This window comes from Episyrphus balteatus, chromosome 1 (assembly GCF_945859705.1).
Source record: "Episyrphus balteatus chromosome 1, idEpiBalt1.1, whole genome shotgun sequence".
NCBI lineage: Eukaryota > Metazoa > Arthropoda > Insecta > Diptera > Syrphidae > Episyrphus > Episyrphus balteatus.
In genome coordinates, this window is record NC_079134.1 from 165650415 (window position 1) to 165666253 (window position 15839).

A 15839-nucleotide genomic window follows, 5' to 3' on the forward strand; every position below is an offset into this window, starting at 1 on the left:
TTAAATTTTATAATTTTTTGTTTTTCTGTTGGTAGTATTAAAAAGATTAGTAAAGTTTTTTTTTTTTTTTTTTTTGTTAAGTTAATAAATTTTTTTTTATTTTGTTCATAGTATATAGATCTTGTTATATCTTTTTTTCTGATTTTATACAATTAATAGGTACATAAATATACGATTAAGAAAATATATAATATATGTATTTTTATTTTTTTTTGTTTTTCTTTAATAATTTATATAATTTTTTAGTTTTAACTTTAAATATAGATTTTTTTTTCAAATAAAATATATGTATATATATATGCAATGTATATACTTTAACCAACGATATTAGTCGTGGTATATTCCATATTAATTTTTTTTTAAACAAGTTTTTTTTCTCTTTTGTTAACCAGCAGTTCGTTTAAAATTAAAATTTAAAGAGTTTGAAAATATATAAATAAAAATATTTTCTGTATTAAGAATTATATAGTTTTAAACTTAAAAAGAGATTAAAAGAAAAAATCATATAAGTTCTTTTATAGATATCTCTAGGCTCGGATATAGTTGCATAAGTAGATTTGAGGTGTGTTCCAGGTTTTCATTATATGAATTTTATAGGAACTCACCTCAATTTTTGTTTTTTTTTTTTAACTCACCATAGACATTGAATGTGACATTTTGACAGTGATTAAGTAGAGAGATATTAGATGTTCTTCTGTCAAACTGACACTAACGTATAGTGAGTTTGTGTTTGGTGTTTTTTGAATTATTTAAATTAAACACCAAGAATGAAAAGTGCTATTTTGGTTTAAAATGCTTTCGTTTTTTTTTTAATTGCAAAATTATAAATTGACTTGGATTATGTTTTTTTTTTGTTATTTTACAATATTTTATGTCTACATTCAAAATACTCATACATTAGCTTAGTATGTATTTTTATTATGTTAACAATCCATAATTATATGTAGAAGTAAATTTTCTTAAGCACATGAGGCTGGAAAAAAGCAATTAAAAAAAAAATAATTAAAAAATAAAAACATAAATTTAAAAATAACATTTAGAGTTTTGACACTTTAATAGTAGGAAGATCTGATTTGATAATTTTTGTTTTTTTTTTTTTTCTTTTAAATCTAGTTTCAAGATTTAAAAAAAAATTAAATTAAATTTTTAAAATAAAATTAAAAAAAAAAACACTATATTTTTTTTTTCTAGTTAAATTAAAAAGTTAATAATTTAAATTTATTATTTCTTTTTGTTTGTTTGTTTCTTTGCTAACAATAAATTACTTTCCGTCATTCTTTTTATCGCCTGATGGAATTATTGGATTTTCTGATGAATTTGATGTTGGAGTAGCACCTGTATTTGCTTGTTGTTGATGTTGATTGGATGTTTTTGATGATTTACGTGAAGATGGTTGTTTTTGGGGTGATTGGGTTTGTTGTTGTTGTTGATTTTGTGTTTGTTGATTACCAGCAGTTATTGGAGTAACTGGGGTATCATCTAAGAAGAGAGGATTTTTGACTTCCATTTCACCAGTCTGTTGGAAATAGAAAAAAAAAAAAAACATTTCAGATAAGTTTTAGAAATTAGTTTTATATTTTTAAAGTTAAATTTAACTTTTCCCTTGTAACTCTAATTTAATTAGACGCCACTTAAATTCAAGATGTCACCTATTAACTCTTTATATTTCACATACTAACTGTTCTTATAATTTTCATGTATTTTTTTTTTTTTTTTTTGGTTTTTGCCTTTGGGGAAGATGGCACACTTTAAATTTGTCGACTTATTCAATTAAAATTAACTAAAAATAAAGCCAATAAAATTAAAAATTTTCCTGGAAGTAAGTACGTGTAAAATTATTGCTGTTGCTATTGTACCATTACTAAACCACTGATTCTAATCATCTACCTTAATTTTCAAAAATGTAATCTGGTTCAATGAATTTTAAACTTGAATTTACAAGTACATTATTTCTAGAAAATTTGTATATTTTCATGAAATCTCAAGTAAATTAGACCCAAATCAGCTTTTTTGTGACCCCCTTCCGCAAAGTGTATTCTTCCTCTACGAATTAGAAATGTCTTGCATTTGTTTATTGGATACAAAATGTAAACAAAAAACACTTTACTTGTTTTTTTTTAGTTTTTGTGTAGTAAACATATTACGTATACACCACAGTGGCTTGAAAATTGATTGATATCTCACTTGAATGCCTAGGAAAATGTTTAAAAAAAAGGGTGGTCTATAAAGTCAGTTTACTCACGATAATAACTACTTTTCACGAGCCTGGTGGCTAAAGTGACAACCCTGATAATAGAATCCCAGTCGACTTTAGCCGTGCGGCATATTGTGCAGCTTAAATCGACTCGTGAAAAGTCAGTATTAATTTACGTGATAACGTCATAAGAAAGCAGGTTGTCTGCTTTAGATTAAAATAAAAAAAAGTTTAAAAATTATTTGAAAATTAAATCAAAGTAAAGAAGTTTTGGACAGTCTTGTGATTCGAACCCTATAGAGTTTTGGGCAAAAGACAAATCGTTCAACGGTTTATCACCCTTAACTGATGACTCTGTAAAAGCATAGCTATCTTTAAGATTGACTTTATTTCATATGACTTGGCCTTTAAGATGAAATTACAATTGAAGGGTCCAGGGGAAAAACGGCACCCCTACTAACAATTTTGCTTCTATAATGCTTTACAGAAGCAACAATTGCATCTGTAAAGCTTTATAGAACCAAAATTGTTTGTCGGGACATTACCACTTTTTGTCAAAAATAAACTAATGATGAGGTCTTGTAGTATTTACTGAGCACTATGGCATCGTTACTTTACTAAAACAAATTTAAGCCTTGCTGGAAAAATAAATACAATTTGTGCTTTTAGTACTACCTAAGTTGTATGGAGAACAAAATTTTAAAATGCGTTTATCTCGAGATGAGTTGGGATGGACTTTGCTATTTTCCCCTGGGCCCTTCAATTTATACAACACTGCTAACAGCACAATCTCAACGTCAGAACAAATCTCCTGATGCACTATTTACCAACACAGTACACATTTTAGAATTGTTTTGATGCGAAATGCAATTTGAATGGAAAAGCGTTGGATTTAAGAATGAATGAATCCTCCGAGTCAAACTAATTGAAAATGACATACGAATAAGGGAATTCGTGAACTGTCAAAAGCCGTGTTTGCTAATTCCTGTCAGTAAACATTTAACTAAAAGTCCAACAGCAAAAACCTTTGTTTTCTTCCACTAAAAATGAATTGGGAAAAATGCTTTGGCTCAATCTAAAACTACGGAACTTCCATACAAAAAGTTCTATAAAATAAGATTGACATAAATGTGTTTCGAGAAAATTGTTTGCTTTGCGCACGAAAACGAAAACCATAATCTTGGATAGTACAAAAACAATTTCTTGAAAAAAGGGAACTCGACGTGGCCCAAAAAGTTTCGTTTTAGTCATGTATATATAAACTAGTTTATATATACAAGGGTCTAAGTAAAAATTTTACGACCGAAAAGTAAAAGTATAATTCAGAAGAATTAATTTTGCATGCAAATATTTTTCGAAATCTCTTTAAAATTCAAGATTAGATCTCTTTAACTTTCTCTCCCTCTATTTTCTCTTTCTCTTTTTTTCCCTCTCTTTATATTCTCTCACTCATACCCCTTTTTTAAGCTTTCTATTTTTGTCTTTTAAAAATAATTTAACTTACCGGTGCTAATCCAGGACACTCATAAACAGTATAATCACCCTCCTCATTGTCATCGTCACTCTCAACATCCGAAAGTCCACCATGACCTTCAGCAGCTTGACGATTTTCCATCGCTATAATTTGCTGCTTTTGATGTTGATAATGATACATTTGAGCACTCTGAGCAAGCCTCCGATCACCAGATGGTGAAATATCTTTATTTGGCCCGGTTACACCATAAGCTGGATATTCAACATCTGCTGCCGCTTTTGTTTTCTTTTGCAAACTATAATTTATATAAAAATTATTAAATTATCTTAGCTAAACTATAATAAGTTGTCAAACTTACGTGTACCATGCAATACCCAAAGCAATCAGTCCTACAGTCACAGCCGCACTAACTCCGGCAATCAATGCCACCACATACATTCCCATATCACCTTCGATGCCCATATGTTGCCGCACAACAACATGCTCATCATGTCCCTTAATCTGCGAATTCACAATAGCACCAGCTTTTCCTTCTTTCTGAAGCTTATCGATCAAAGCATTTATATCATCTCGGCCACGCCCATTTGAAGCCGAATTCTGTACGGGCTTCATTGGGGTCAAATCAAGTGGAGGCTTTACTCGATGATAGTTAACATCGTTGTTCGGTTTCGTTTCCACTTGTGTAACTTGTTTCACTGGTTGTTGTTTTTGTTGCTGCTCTTGCTGCTGCTGTGGCTGTTCTTCGTCCGCTTCCTCATAAAACATATCATCTTCAGACATTTTAGGACTCTCCTCATAAAATCTCGGATCCGAGGGATCAACAGCAAACGGAATTCGTTCCTCATTTTGGGTACCATCATTGTTATTTGGTGAAAATTTATATGTAAAATCAACACCTTCATTCTGATTGTCATATTGCATGGGATTTGGTCCTCCGTATTGTTGTTGGCGATGGTGATTCATTTGCAAATTGATAAGTTCTAATTGTTGTTCGAATTGTTGCTGTAGCCTTCGTCGGGCATTATCTTCCATAAGTTGAGCTAAAAAATCTGGTGAAATATCAAATTGCTGCTGTAGGGCTTGAGCCGAGGGCTTTCGACGTAGTCCTGAGAATATACGGAAGGCTAAGAATTACATTTTATTTTATGGGATTACTACTGAACATCGATGGTTTTAAATGATTTTATTTTACAGTTTTGTTTTACTTAAACATTAATAATGAATTTAAATCTAAACACATTAACAAAGTATGGGCCATATTCATAGTTAAATTATTCATAGACCCACTTCTAAACCAATTCTCTATCGAAAAGAGCTGCTTCTAACCTTTTTCAATAACTGTAGTCTCCAGTCAAAGTTAGACTTGATTCTAAATTTTTACTATGAATATAGCCCTCTGGAGCACATCACACATAAATAACATACATGCAATTTTAGTAAGCTACAGTTTGAATAATTTTTTTTTACAAATTACAAAACCCACTTAATTTGACATAATAACTACCCACAAAAGTCCAGGAACAATAGATAACTTATTGTCTGAAAAAGTTTTAATCCTGAAATTGTAAAATCTACATCCACGCATCACGTTAAACCTCTCTCGTCACCAAAGAACATTATCTTTAATGTCAATGGGCAGGTTTGGAAAAGCTAAGGACTAAAAAGTTATCTCTCAAAGAAAATTTTTTTTTTACGGTAACCGTGAATGCGTTGAAAGCGTTTTTCGTGGACGATCACGATCACAAATTCTGAAAATTGATTTCAGTCAGAAGTAAGAAAAATCTATGCACAATGGTTCTAAAACGATTCCCGAAAATTCCTAGTGTGGTTGAATCTTTTAAAATTTGATGAGATCGTAGGCTTGTTCTTTTAAAGGTGGATAAACTAATCCATGAATACTTTACCAGTGGCGTATTGAGGGGGGGGGGGCTCAGGGGGCTCAAGCCCCCCCCCCAAGCCTCCAAAATCATGTTACTATTTAGCTGATTTCATCATAATCTACATGATTAACTGAAACTTCTTCGTAAATCGTAGAGATTTAGAGGCAGCTCAAATGATCGGGCCCCTCCAAATTCTAAAATGGTTGTTTGTGTTTGTTTGAGTAAGTGCCTTAGTTGACGTTGAGGTTTGGTTGAGGTTTGATTTTCAGGATTTAAGTCCAATTCAGAATTCTTCAAATAATTGGTTTGTTGTTTTTACGTCGAATTACATCACCGTTAAATTTTGCAAAGCTTCTTATCTTATGCAATCACGTCGTATTTTATTGTCTTGAGTATATTACTTTTTTTCAAAAATAATATTTTTCTCAAAGATATTGGAAATACAAATTTTTTATATCTCAATATCTTAGTGGTCAACATAACTAATGGTTTATTTAAGCAAATTCCAGTTTGTGCTTCTGATTTGTATTAAAAAAGGAACATATTATTAAAAAATATATATTTCGGATTAAACATCAAAAGAATTTCATTGAAAATTAGTTTTTGAGACTTTTACGTTCTGCATTTCACTTTTTGAGCATTCACTTGCGTTGCCGATAGTGAAATTAGGTGTTCTACATTTTTTCGCTCATTTCGATTTTCTGATCGTATCTTTTTCAATGAATCTCCAATTTTTGGACAAAATATTATCAAAACTTATATTTTTATTGTTTTGTAATGTTTATTTGTTGTTAATTTAATACAAAATACATGCCTCTGTGTTTGCAACCTCATTCGCTTTACACTTTATCTAATTCATTTTTCTTTGAAAATTTGCAATAATATCGCCCATGTTCTGCATTTCACTAACATATTTCATATGTCTCGCAAAATGTGACTTCTATTTTTTCTTTTAAATTCTGCTTTTTTCCAATAAAGTTGCCAATAAAATTGCATCCATGTTCAAAGTAGCAGTAATTTAACTTTAGAAACAAAATAAAAATGGATGATCCTTCAGTTCTGACAGTTCGAAGCATTTTCGAAGTTTTCGAAATCGATCGAAGATCAATTTCACGTGAAATTGAAAAGTGATGCCAGTTCACTTTCGGTTGAATTGCGGAAATATGGGCATTTATACCGAAAAAAGTGAAGAGTATAGCTCAAAAACTAGACGTGATAGGAATAAATCTGTAAACAGTTTTGAATTCAGCACATGAAAAAGTTCGAACGAAAAAGTGTTTTTTTCTTTTTAAAGATTACTAAACACCTTGTTGTTTGTGTAAAATGTTTGGGATACAAGAACTTGGAAAAATAGTTACTTTGAATGTGAAAGGAGACAGTAGTACGAAGTTGTCGGGAGCAGTAAAATGCTATTATACGACTTTCAGATCAAAGATGTATAAAAAAAGAGACAAATTTGTAGTACATTTACCCTTTCAAAAATTTTTGAAAAATTTTTCAGCCCCCCCAAAATTTTTTTCTGGATACGCCACTATACTTTACTGATAACTTCTCTGTCTCATCTACTCGGATAAAAGTGCATTATTTACTCATGAGTAGTTTTAGTTTCCCACCATTAATGGAATGCGGCTTAAAAATAAAACCAATCTCTCCGCTCAGACCTCAGAGGAGCATGTGTAGATACTAGCACTATAATAATCGTTTTTGTCTACTGAGGAGTATTTTGCTCCTTCCTAAGATGAGCGTTTTTTATTTATATTTTGTATGCTGCCTTTCCTTTGGAAATGTTAGACAACTCATGAGTTGAAATTTAGTGCTACCAACTACTTTAATTGTAGTACTAAATTTACTAATTAGTAACTAGTACTAGATTTACTAACCATCATAGACGGTTCATCATATTCATTTCCAACACTGAGATAGCACGATGGTAAGGCAATCGCTTAATTTAAGGTGGAAGTCATCTTTGCAAAAAAAACATGCATAAATCCGCATAATTTAAGGTAGGATCCGCTTAATTTTATGTGGTCTTTTTCTCCGTGTACTAATGAGTAGTCTGCTGTCTACTACCTCCAAAGGAACGCGGCTAAAATATAAAATCAATCTTCTCACACAGAAGATCATTTATGTAGATTTTAGTACTAGAATAATATCGCTTTCATCTACTGTAGATTTCTGTACTCCCTAAAAAACAAACCGTTATTGAAGTTATACTCCTTTTCAGGAATTTGTATTGTGTGAAAAGTGTGGCACCTTTTAAGGTATTGCACTCAGTGTATGCCACTTTGTGCTTATTTATAGTTAGATTTGAAATATAAAGAAAAATTTGATGAAAACATTTTAAGGCTACAAGATTCAACAATAAATGGTTATGGGACAAGTTTATTGTTTAATTAATTTGCTATCAACGTACATCATGCTAACAAATTATTTGAGTAGTGAATACCTAAAGAAAAGGCCGTATTTCCACTTTTAATTTTGTTTCCATTTTACTTGCTCTATAGGGCAAGTATTGGTTTCGTGTCGAAAAAAAAAATTGAGGTTTTAATCAAAACCAACATTACGATGATAAAGAACTCCGAAAAAGTGGGTCTCGCATGTCCGTCCGTGCGTCTGTGCGGTTGTGCGTCCATCTGTACACATTTCCACAGCCTAAACGGGTGGACGGATTTTCTTCAAATTTGGTACAGATGATTTTTATGGAATTCTGAAAGTTGTTTTTTTTTGTTTTTTTATGTCTCGCTTGGAAAGTGTACCTCATATACAAATTTTTCAATTCAAACTAAATAACTAAAAAATGGCTCAAACGATTTTGATTAAACTTTGCAGACGTAATATTCGAAGCAATTGCAATAAAACTGCAATTTTATTTTTTCTCAAAAAAGTCAAAAAAGTGTACCTACCATAAAAATTTTTTAAATTTTACCAAATAACTCGAAAACGGCTCTAACGATTTTGATTAACCTTTGCAAACATAATATTCAAATCAATTGCAATAAATCTGCATTTTTATTTTTTTCAAAAAAAGTCAAATAAAAAATTTTTTTTTCATTTAACAAAATTTTGCCCTAAATGTCGGCTCTTCCCCAACATCAACAAAATTTCTTTAAATTTATAATTATGTATAGAGGCAGCTCTTAAAATCTACAAGTAAACTAACATAAAAGTGTTTTAAACTGCAAGCAGCAAGTACGTGCTACCCCAGTCGTGCATTTTATATTTAATGAGATCGGCTTTTTAAGGCAAAACTACACATGTTTTCTTCAATGGAAACTGCTAAAACGCCTTATGTCGTTTTGGATTGGCAGTCCGGAAGTGTCCGGAATCATTCAGAAGCCTTCTGAAAGTTTTTTATTCGCACGAATATGACAGAGAGAACGCTTCTCAGAAGAGAAATTCTCTTCTTGATTTCAAAACAGAATTCACTCAAAATCACTAATGTCGTTTTCGATTGGCCTTTCGGAAAAAAAATGTAGGTAGTGGAGGCTGGGATTCGAACGCAGAACTCTGGCGTAATAGCCCATCGTATTAACCATTGCATCCCGAGGTACAGTTAGTATCTCTAATGGCTTTAAATACTGCTTCCTGGTTAACTTTCAAGCAGTAAAAATTTGAATTTGTATGCAAATTACTTAGAAGATATATTACATCGTAACTTACATAGAAATATATTCTATTTTCTGAAAGCACAATAAAGAAAAGGTCACAATACAAACCAATGTTTTATTGAATTTTGAATATCATAATGATATCACTCTTGAATTCACATTCTCAATAAAAAGCGAGACCAATTTATTAATTAATCTTAAAAAGAGAATGTTTTCAAATATATGTAACTTAAGAAAATGTAATCGAAAACATGTTACAAGAATCTATATTTGGGTATATTTTCCAAAACTTAACCTTTATGACATTTAACGAGCAAATACTCAAACCAGTGATTAATGTTCCAAATGTTACAAAGTGAAAGCTTTGAAAGAGTGTCATTTTCAATGTAGTTAATAAATTATACCAGATTCAAAAATAACCTCAACATTAATATTATATTACTTCAGATAAAAGGTCAATGTTTAACAATCTAATATCTAACATATTTTGCCCATATTTGATATAAATAATTATTTTTTTTTTTTTGATGATCAAACTATGTACTCTTGCCGTATGTAGGTACATATGTTTAAAGTAAAATACACATAATAATTACGACTTACTGCGCACTTTCAAAAAAAATTCTTCAAACAAAAACAATTCAAGTAATTACCAAAACTGTTAAACTCCAGATTGGTACTAAAATATAAAAGTAACAAAATTTTTCAAACCCATTAATCCATTCTATTCTATAAATACATGTGGAAACTTCACCTCCAAAGAAAATCCCACAAAGTGATTGAGTTGGTATAATTGCACCATTTCGATAAGAACATGTCTTTCAAATTACCATAATTCACAAATAGTTCTGATACCATTTCTAAAAGTAGAACAACTTTGTATATCTAATTCCGAAGGCTATGTACAAGAAAAAACCTTCCCATCTGTTGGACAAGAACGATAAAAAAAAGAACTAACTTTCCTTGAAAATGGTTAGAACTTTTTTTTTAACTTGAATTAATAATGGAAAGTCTTATCGATTTCTCGCAGCTTAGCTTTTATAAATACCATCAGACTCTTATAAAAATAGCTTAGCAATTAATTTCTTTCCAAAACACCACTCCATTTCCCATTTCCCATTGGAGAGGGTGAACTATCACACACCTCTAACCATCTCCTTTCCCAAAAAACGTCATTGCAACCTGAATTCAGAATTCACTTCGAAAAATAAAACCCCCTTTGACGTCAAATATATACCAACAACAACAACAAAAAAACTAACTAACGATAATGCAGGGTTCAACGGGCAGTGGCAGTTTGGGGTATATAGTGTGGGTTGGGAATGGGGATATCTATTTTAAGAACACACCGGGATCACTCACCTGGGTACACCGACATTTCGCAATACGCCAGGTGGTTGACGAGCAGCAGCAGCAGCAGCTGGAGGCCTAGCCCAAAAATGGGTATGGCCGAAACCACACACAGAGCCATCTTGTCTAGCTTTTGCGATTGCTTTTTGGAAAATTGCAGAAAAGTGTCCTTTTGGTCGTTGAACAAAATTAATTTTTATCACAAAAATGATAAACCATATGGCCGGCCATATCGTTTATGTATCGCAACCTCTATGCTCTCTTGTCGTCTCACTTTTCTTTTATAGCCGTTTTTGTCTTCGTGCCGTGTCGTGTATCGTTTTGTTGTTTCGAAATATGTCTTTTCTTCGGAAAATCGATTTTCTTACTGCAGACGTAAGCAAAACCTAGTTTTCAATGGTTTTACTTTTTTTTCCTGCTTTTTCTATTAAAGTTTTTTTTTTTTAAGCTCGAAGTTAAAAACGGTAGGATTGTTTGAAATATTCGATTTTTTTTTTGTATTTTAGTGACTTTGAAACCAATATTTCAGATATTTTTTTTTAAACAAATTTCTCTTTTTTTATTAGATAGAAGGAAAAAATATGGAAAAGCTTATTATAAGGGTCGTTTTTGCTTATATTTTTCACTGAACTTTTGGCCTGATTATTCTTATATTCACTGCATCTCTCGCGAAGTCCAAATTGAAACTGTATCAACTTTTTGTGACGCAAAATCCGTATCAATCGTTTTTGGGTTGAAAGAAAAATGGAAGCTTTATACTTGAGTTGTTGGTTGGTTGGTTAAAAAGAAGGCGAAGAAGCTCTCTTTGCATTATAAGCATAAGGACTGATGGTGGGTTTGGAGCGCATGACTTTAATTAAAGCCCATAGCGAAATGATGGTTATGTTGATGTTTTTATTTGACTACTGAACTTTATTAAAAATAAATAATTTTTCTTCTCGTTATATTCCTTCCGGAGGGTAAAACTTCCATCAATATTACAAAAGGAATTTATTTATTTTTTACTGAATTTGCTCTTCTATAGGTAGTCTTCTAGTGGGAGTTTCACTTGGCAGGAGACCCTCGAACATTTTTCAAACATTAACTAATTTCAATTCGTTAGCAATATGACCAATCACGGCACCAAACTTGTGCACGCATAGGTGTCATGATACCATTACATTAGGGAACCCAACTTCGGCCGTACAGTTAAGTATAGAGACTCATTTTTTAGCCGTTCAACTCGTATGTGGAATGCTTTACCTGGCTCTGTCTTTCCTCCGCATTACAATCTACAAAGGTTTAAAGTCAATGTACATCGGTGTCTCCTACTTAATCCTCTCCTCTTTTCCTAAAAGCTCGCACTGTGTTTTTATAACATTTTAAGGGTATTCATAACCCCTTGATGTGCGCGTTAATTATAAAAAAAAAAAAAAAAAAAAATTAGGGATACCGACACCATAAATCAAAAAGTTTAAATTTGAGTCCTCTCCTGTGTGTGCACAACTGTACTAGGCCAATTTACAAATCAAACAAAGTTTACACAAGCAAATCAAACATCTTGCAGCAAGAATTTAACGGTTTACGCTGGCATTAAACTACTTCAACTAAGAATTTTGCTCCTATAAAGCATTACAGACCAATCTATAAAGCTTTATAGAAGTAAAATTTTTAGTCGGATACGCCAGCAACAAAACTATTACACTGGCAATGAAACATTTTACCCTGGCAACAAAAACAGTTTGCGACCAAGACGTCTTAAGACGATATCTTAACATGAGGATCTACTTATGTGCCTGGCTACACAGTGTTGGGCCCAATCAAGTTAAAATTTACATTTTCTAGGAACAAACGTCTAAAAGAGAAAAATCCTAAGTCCTCTTGCCTACAACAAATAAACACAACACAGAATATGCCGGTGGCCTTAACAACGGTGAAACAAAGACTGAAAGATGATGAGCTATTTGGACGAGTTGCTGTTCGGAAACCACTTTTTCCACCAATAAACAAGGTGAAACGCTTAGAGTGGGCAAGAAGCCATATAGACTAAACGAAAGAAAACTTAGTTATCTTATACATCGATACATCCAAGTTCGAGGTATTTTGTACAAAACGGAGAGTTTTTGTCTATCGCAGCGTTGAACAAAAAACGATACCTGCCTGTATAGTTTCCACTTTCAAGCATGAAGGCGGTTCTGTAATGGTCACAGGTTTTTGTTCTTCAAGTGGAGTCTGAGATTTGACTCGAGTCATTGGAAGTATGAACAAAGAGGCGTACCCTACTAACAATTTTGCTTCTATAATGCTTTACAGAAGCAACAATTGCATCTGTAAAGCTTTATAACACCAAAATTGTTTGTCGGGTATAACACGATATTTGAGGATAAAATTTTGATCTGTGGACTATGATTAAATGGAGAAGAATTCGTATTTCAACAGGATAACGGCTATTAACACATCTCTAAAGTTATACCAGGGTTTCTTTAAAAAGAGAAAAGATAAAAAAAAATCCTTCGAGTCATGATATGGACATCGCAATCACCGGATATACATAAATCCAATTGAGTTGTTGTTGGAGTAGGTGGATAGAAAAATCCGTGATCAATGCTCTTGATCGGAATCTGCGCTACGGAATCTATTACTGAACTGCGAGATTAATATTGTACAAGAGACATAATCAAGAAACTCATACTAAAATGCCAAGAATTGTAAAAAAGAAAATAATTGAATGTAAATTAGGCTAAAACGGTTTAAGACTATTTTTCCTTTTTATACAAATACTGTTTTGCTTACTTTTGTTTTATCCCAGTAAAAATAGAAATTGAATAAAAAAACAACAAAAAATCTTGACCGTCGTATTACAGCCGCATCACCGCTACAGCATCGCCGCACCACGTCCGCACCATATCATTTTGTATGAAAAAACTCACTGCACAACCCCTGCACCATGTCCGTACCCTTTCATTTTACATGGATAATTTTGCTGCACCATGATGATTTTGGATTGAAAATAAAAAAAAAAAAAACTACCGACAAAAAATAGGGTTCGAACCCGAGTGTGTAGATCACTTTCAATTATATCAACCCAACACCTTAACTACTCGACCTCGGAGTCATGTTTGTACGAATTGGCAGTTTGTTGTTTGAGTCAAAATTACTTCGAAGGCGACTTCAACATTTGTAAAAGTACGAGAATAAATTTTTTATCATGGTGGGGACGTGGTGCGGCGGTGGTGCAGCGAATTTTTTCATACAAAGTTGAATGGTGCGGACGTAGTGCTTCGGTGGTGTGGCGGTTAAGAAATTTCGAAATTTTTAAAATGGTGCGGATGTGGTGCGTCGGTGGTGCGTATGTTTACAAATGTTTGATCATGGTGCGGACGTGGTGCGGTGGTGGTGCCGTGCAATACAAATTTCTGGCAATGGTGCGGACGTGGTGCGGCGGTTAAAAAGCCGTGCAGACGTGGTGCGGTGTTCTTTCTTAAAAAAAAAGTCTGTGGAGTAGTGGACAATTACTCTAGTATGCTTTTGCGTATTAACGATACCTTTATGCATGCAAAAAATGTTCATTTTTTGTTATTAATCATTTTTTTCGAAAATATAAGAAGCAGCTTGAACATATGCTCCTGCAATTTATAGCTAGCGCTTACTGTATATCATTATATAAAAAAGACAAATATCTTCCTTACAGTTCCAATAAAGTTTATCTTCATTTTAAAACTTACAAGTAAAATTTCCTAAACGTTCAAAAGCATATTACCCTTTCACTAGAGAAAATTCATTGATGGATTTCAACTTCTACTCAGAATGATAATGAAGCATGCGCATTTTGGAGAAATATCAAAAACTTTTCTATCATATATACCGCTATAATGTTACCAAAGTCTTCTTAAGCTGTATGTCCTATTCTTACGTCTTCCCCTTGCCATTATGCCTCCTAGAAAATTATCACCAAAAATAAAAAAAAAGATACACCAAAAAAAACTGTGAATGAAATCCTCCAACAAAACTAATGAATGGCTTGCGTGGGCGGCAGTAATGAGAGTTTATTGCCGAAATATGGTGTGTTTTTTTTAGGTTAGGTAAGGGTTTTGCGATGTGGATGGGCTCATATTTGGCAAACCTCTTATAAAATGATAAGAAAAGGTCAAAGCTCTTGAAGTGCAAAAAAAGGTTATTGTTTTATAGAATATGCGGTGTATTCGATCTGTAAATGACAATATAGTATATAGAAACGAGAGGCAGTTTTACGTGGGAGGTTTTGTGAATACCTACATAAAAGCATCCAGCATGTCAAGTGCACATCATCATCGGAAGCTTACATTGTTTGCATAGATAAATAAGTAGAAGAGGCGAAACTTTAATAAGATGATGGTTCATTGTATAAATTCTTATATATTTTTGTGAATGAAATTTACGAACAAAGCTGTTATCATATTAAAACTTGAAGGGTGATTGGTTTTGAATAAAAATGCAAGCTTAAGGATTTGATTTTCTTTTGAAATATGAAAAAGGGGTAAGACTTGCAATGTGAGTGGGAGTTTAAAATATGTTTTTTTTTTTTTCTAGTTTACCTACTCCGATTGCGTACTTCATGGAAATTTTTCTTTACGTAACTGTTAAAAGCTACTTGAATTGGAAAAGTATAGGGATATACATGAATCCTGGAGATCGTACACACAAATTGTTCTCCGATGCACTAGTTTCGACCACTCTTAAGTTTAGAGGATTAATCATAAATAAATAATTAATTTGTGGGACGACACCCCATGAAGAAGCAAGACCTAATTACTAACAACTCTCTATTATTCTTGCGTCTAATTAATTTGCAAACATGGAACGCGACCTACAATTCGCCACAGAGAGGGAAGGACTAAACAGAGATATAAATTTTTATAACAACGATGCTTTTGGAGGCTTTGTCAATTCCTTGCAAGAGATATCACCGCTGAAAAAAAGTTTATAGTGAGCCTGGGGACTCGAACCCAGACCTCTGGCATGATAGTCTATTGCATTTAGCATTATACCGCGGGGTAGGTACAAAACTAATTTTCCGTTCAACCACGAAATACTGTAGCACTTAAAAGTTTTTGAATATATATACCTACAATTTTTGTAGTCCAATTGCTATTTTTAAACTAACTCTATTTATGAAAAAAAAAAAAAAAAGCAGAACATGTTGACGTATAAGTCAAATTTAATTAGCTAATTAGCTTGACAGTTTTGCGTTCATGCTCTTAATCTCTAAGAACAATTTCCTGCTGAAGAATATGAGATGCAGTTGGCTGGCATTGTACTACGTTTACAAATGAAATTACGTTTTCTTAACATTTTTCAAATATTAAATATACAAA

General features: G+C 32.5%; 2 protein-coding genes across 3 annotated transcripts in view; one reads left to right on the forward strand and one right to left on the reverse strand.

The window, feature by feature from the left end:
• Positions 1-15839, forward strand: part of LOC129921111 (pre-mRNA splicing regulator USH1G) — a 522815-nt gene that overhangs the window by 247588 nt on the left and 259388 nt on the right. The window lies entirely within an intron of this gene.
• On the reverse strand, positions 1187-11208 carry LOC129921112 (uncharacterized). Of its 2 annotated transcripts, none has more exons than XM_056002797.1 (4): positions 10519-11208; positions 4027-4774; positions 3699-3963; positions 1187-1516 (listed from the first exon to the last, which is right to left on the reverse strand). In XM_056002797.1, the coding sequence occupies exons 1-4, from the start codon at positions 10625-10627 to the stop codon at positions 1262-1264; spliced, it is 1377 nt and encodes a 458-aa protein (XP_055858772.1). In that variant the 5' UTR covers positions 10628-11208; the 3' UTR covers positions 1187-1261. The 2 variants fall into 2 exon arrangements, with proteins under 2 accessions (XP_055858772.1, XP_055858771.1); XM_056002796.1 differs by having other exon boundaries at positions 4027-4792.

Excerpts from the sequence above, each read along its gene's own strand:
- LOC129921112 (XM_056002796.1), bottom strand. The coding sequence starts at position 10,627 with ATGGCTCTGTGTGTGGTTTCGGCCATACCCATTTTTGGGCTAGGCCTC. Across the intron at positions 3,964-4,026 it reads TTGGGTATTGCATGGTACAC|TTTGCAAAAGAAAACAAAAG; the intron begins GTAAGTTTGACA and ends TATAAATTATAG. Across the intron at positions 1,517-3,698 it reads AGTGTCCTGGATTAGCACCG|ACTGGTGAAATGGAAGTCAA; the intron begins GTAAGTTAAATT and ends TATTTCCAACAG.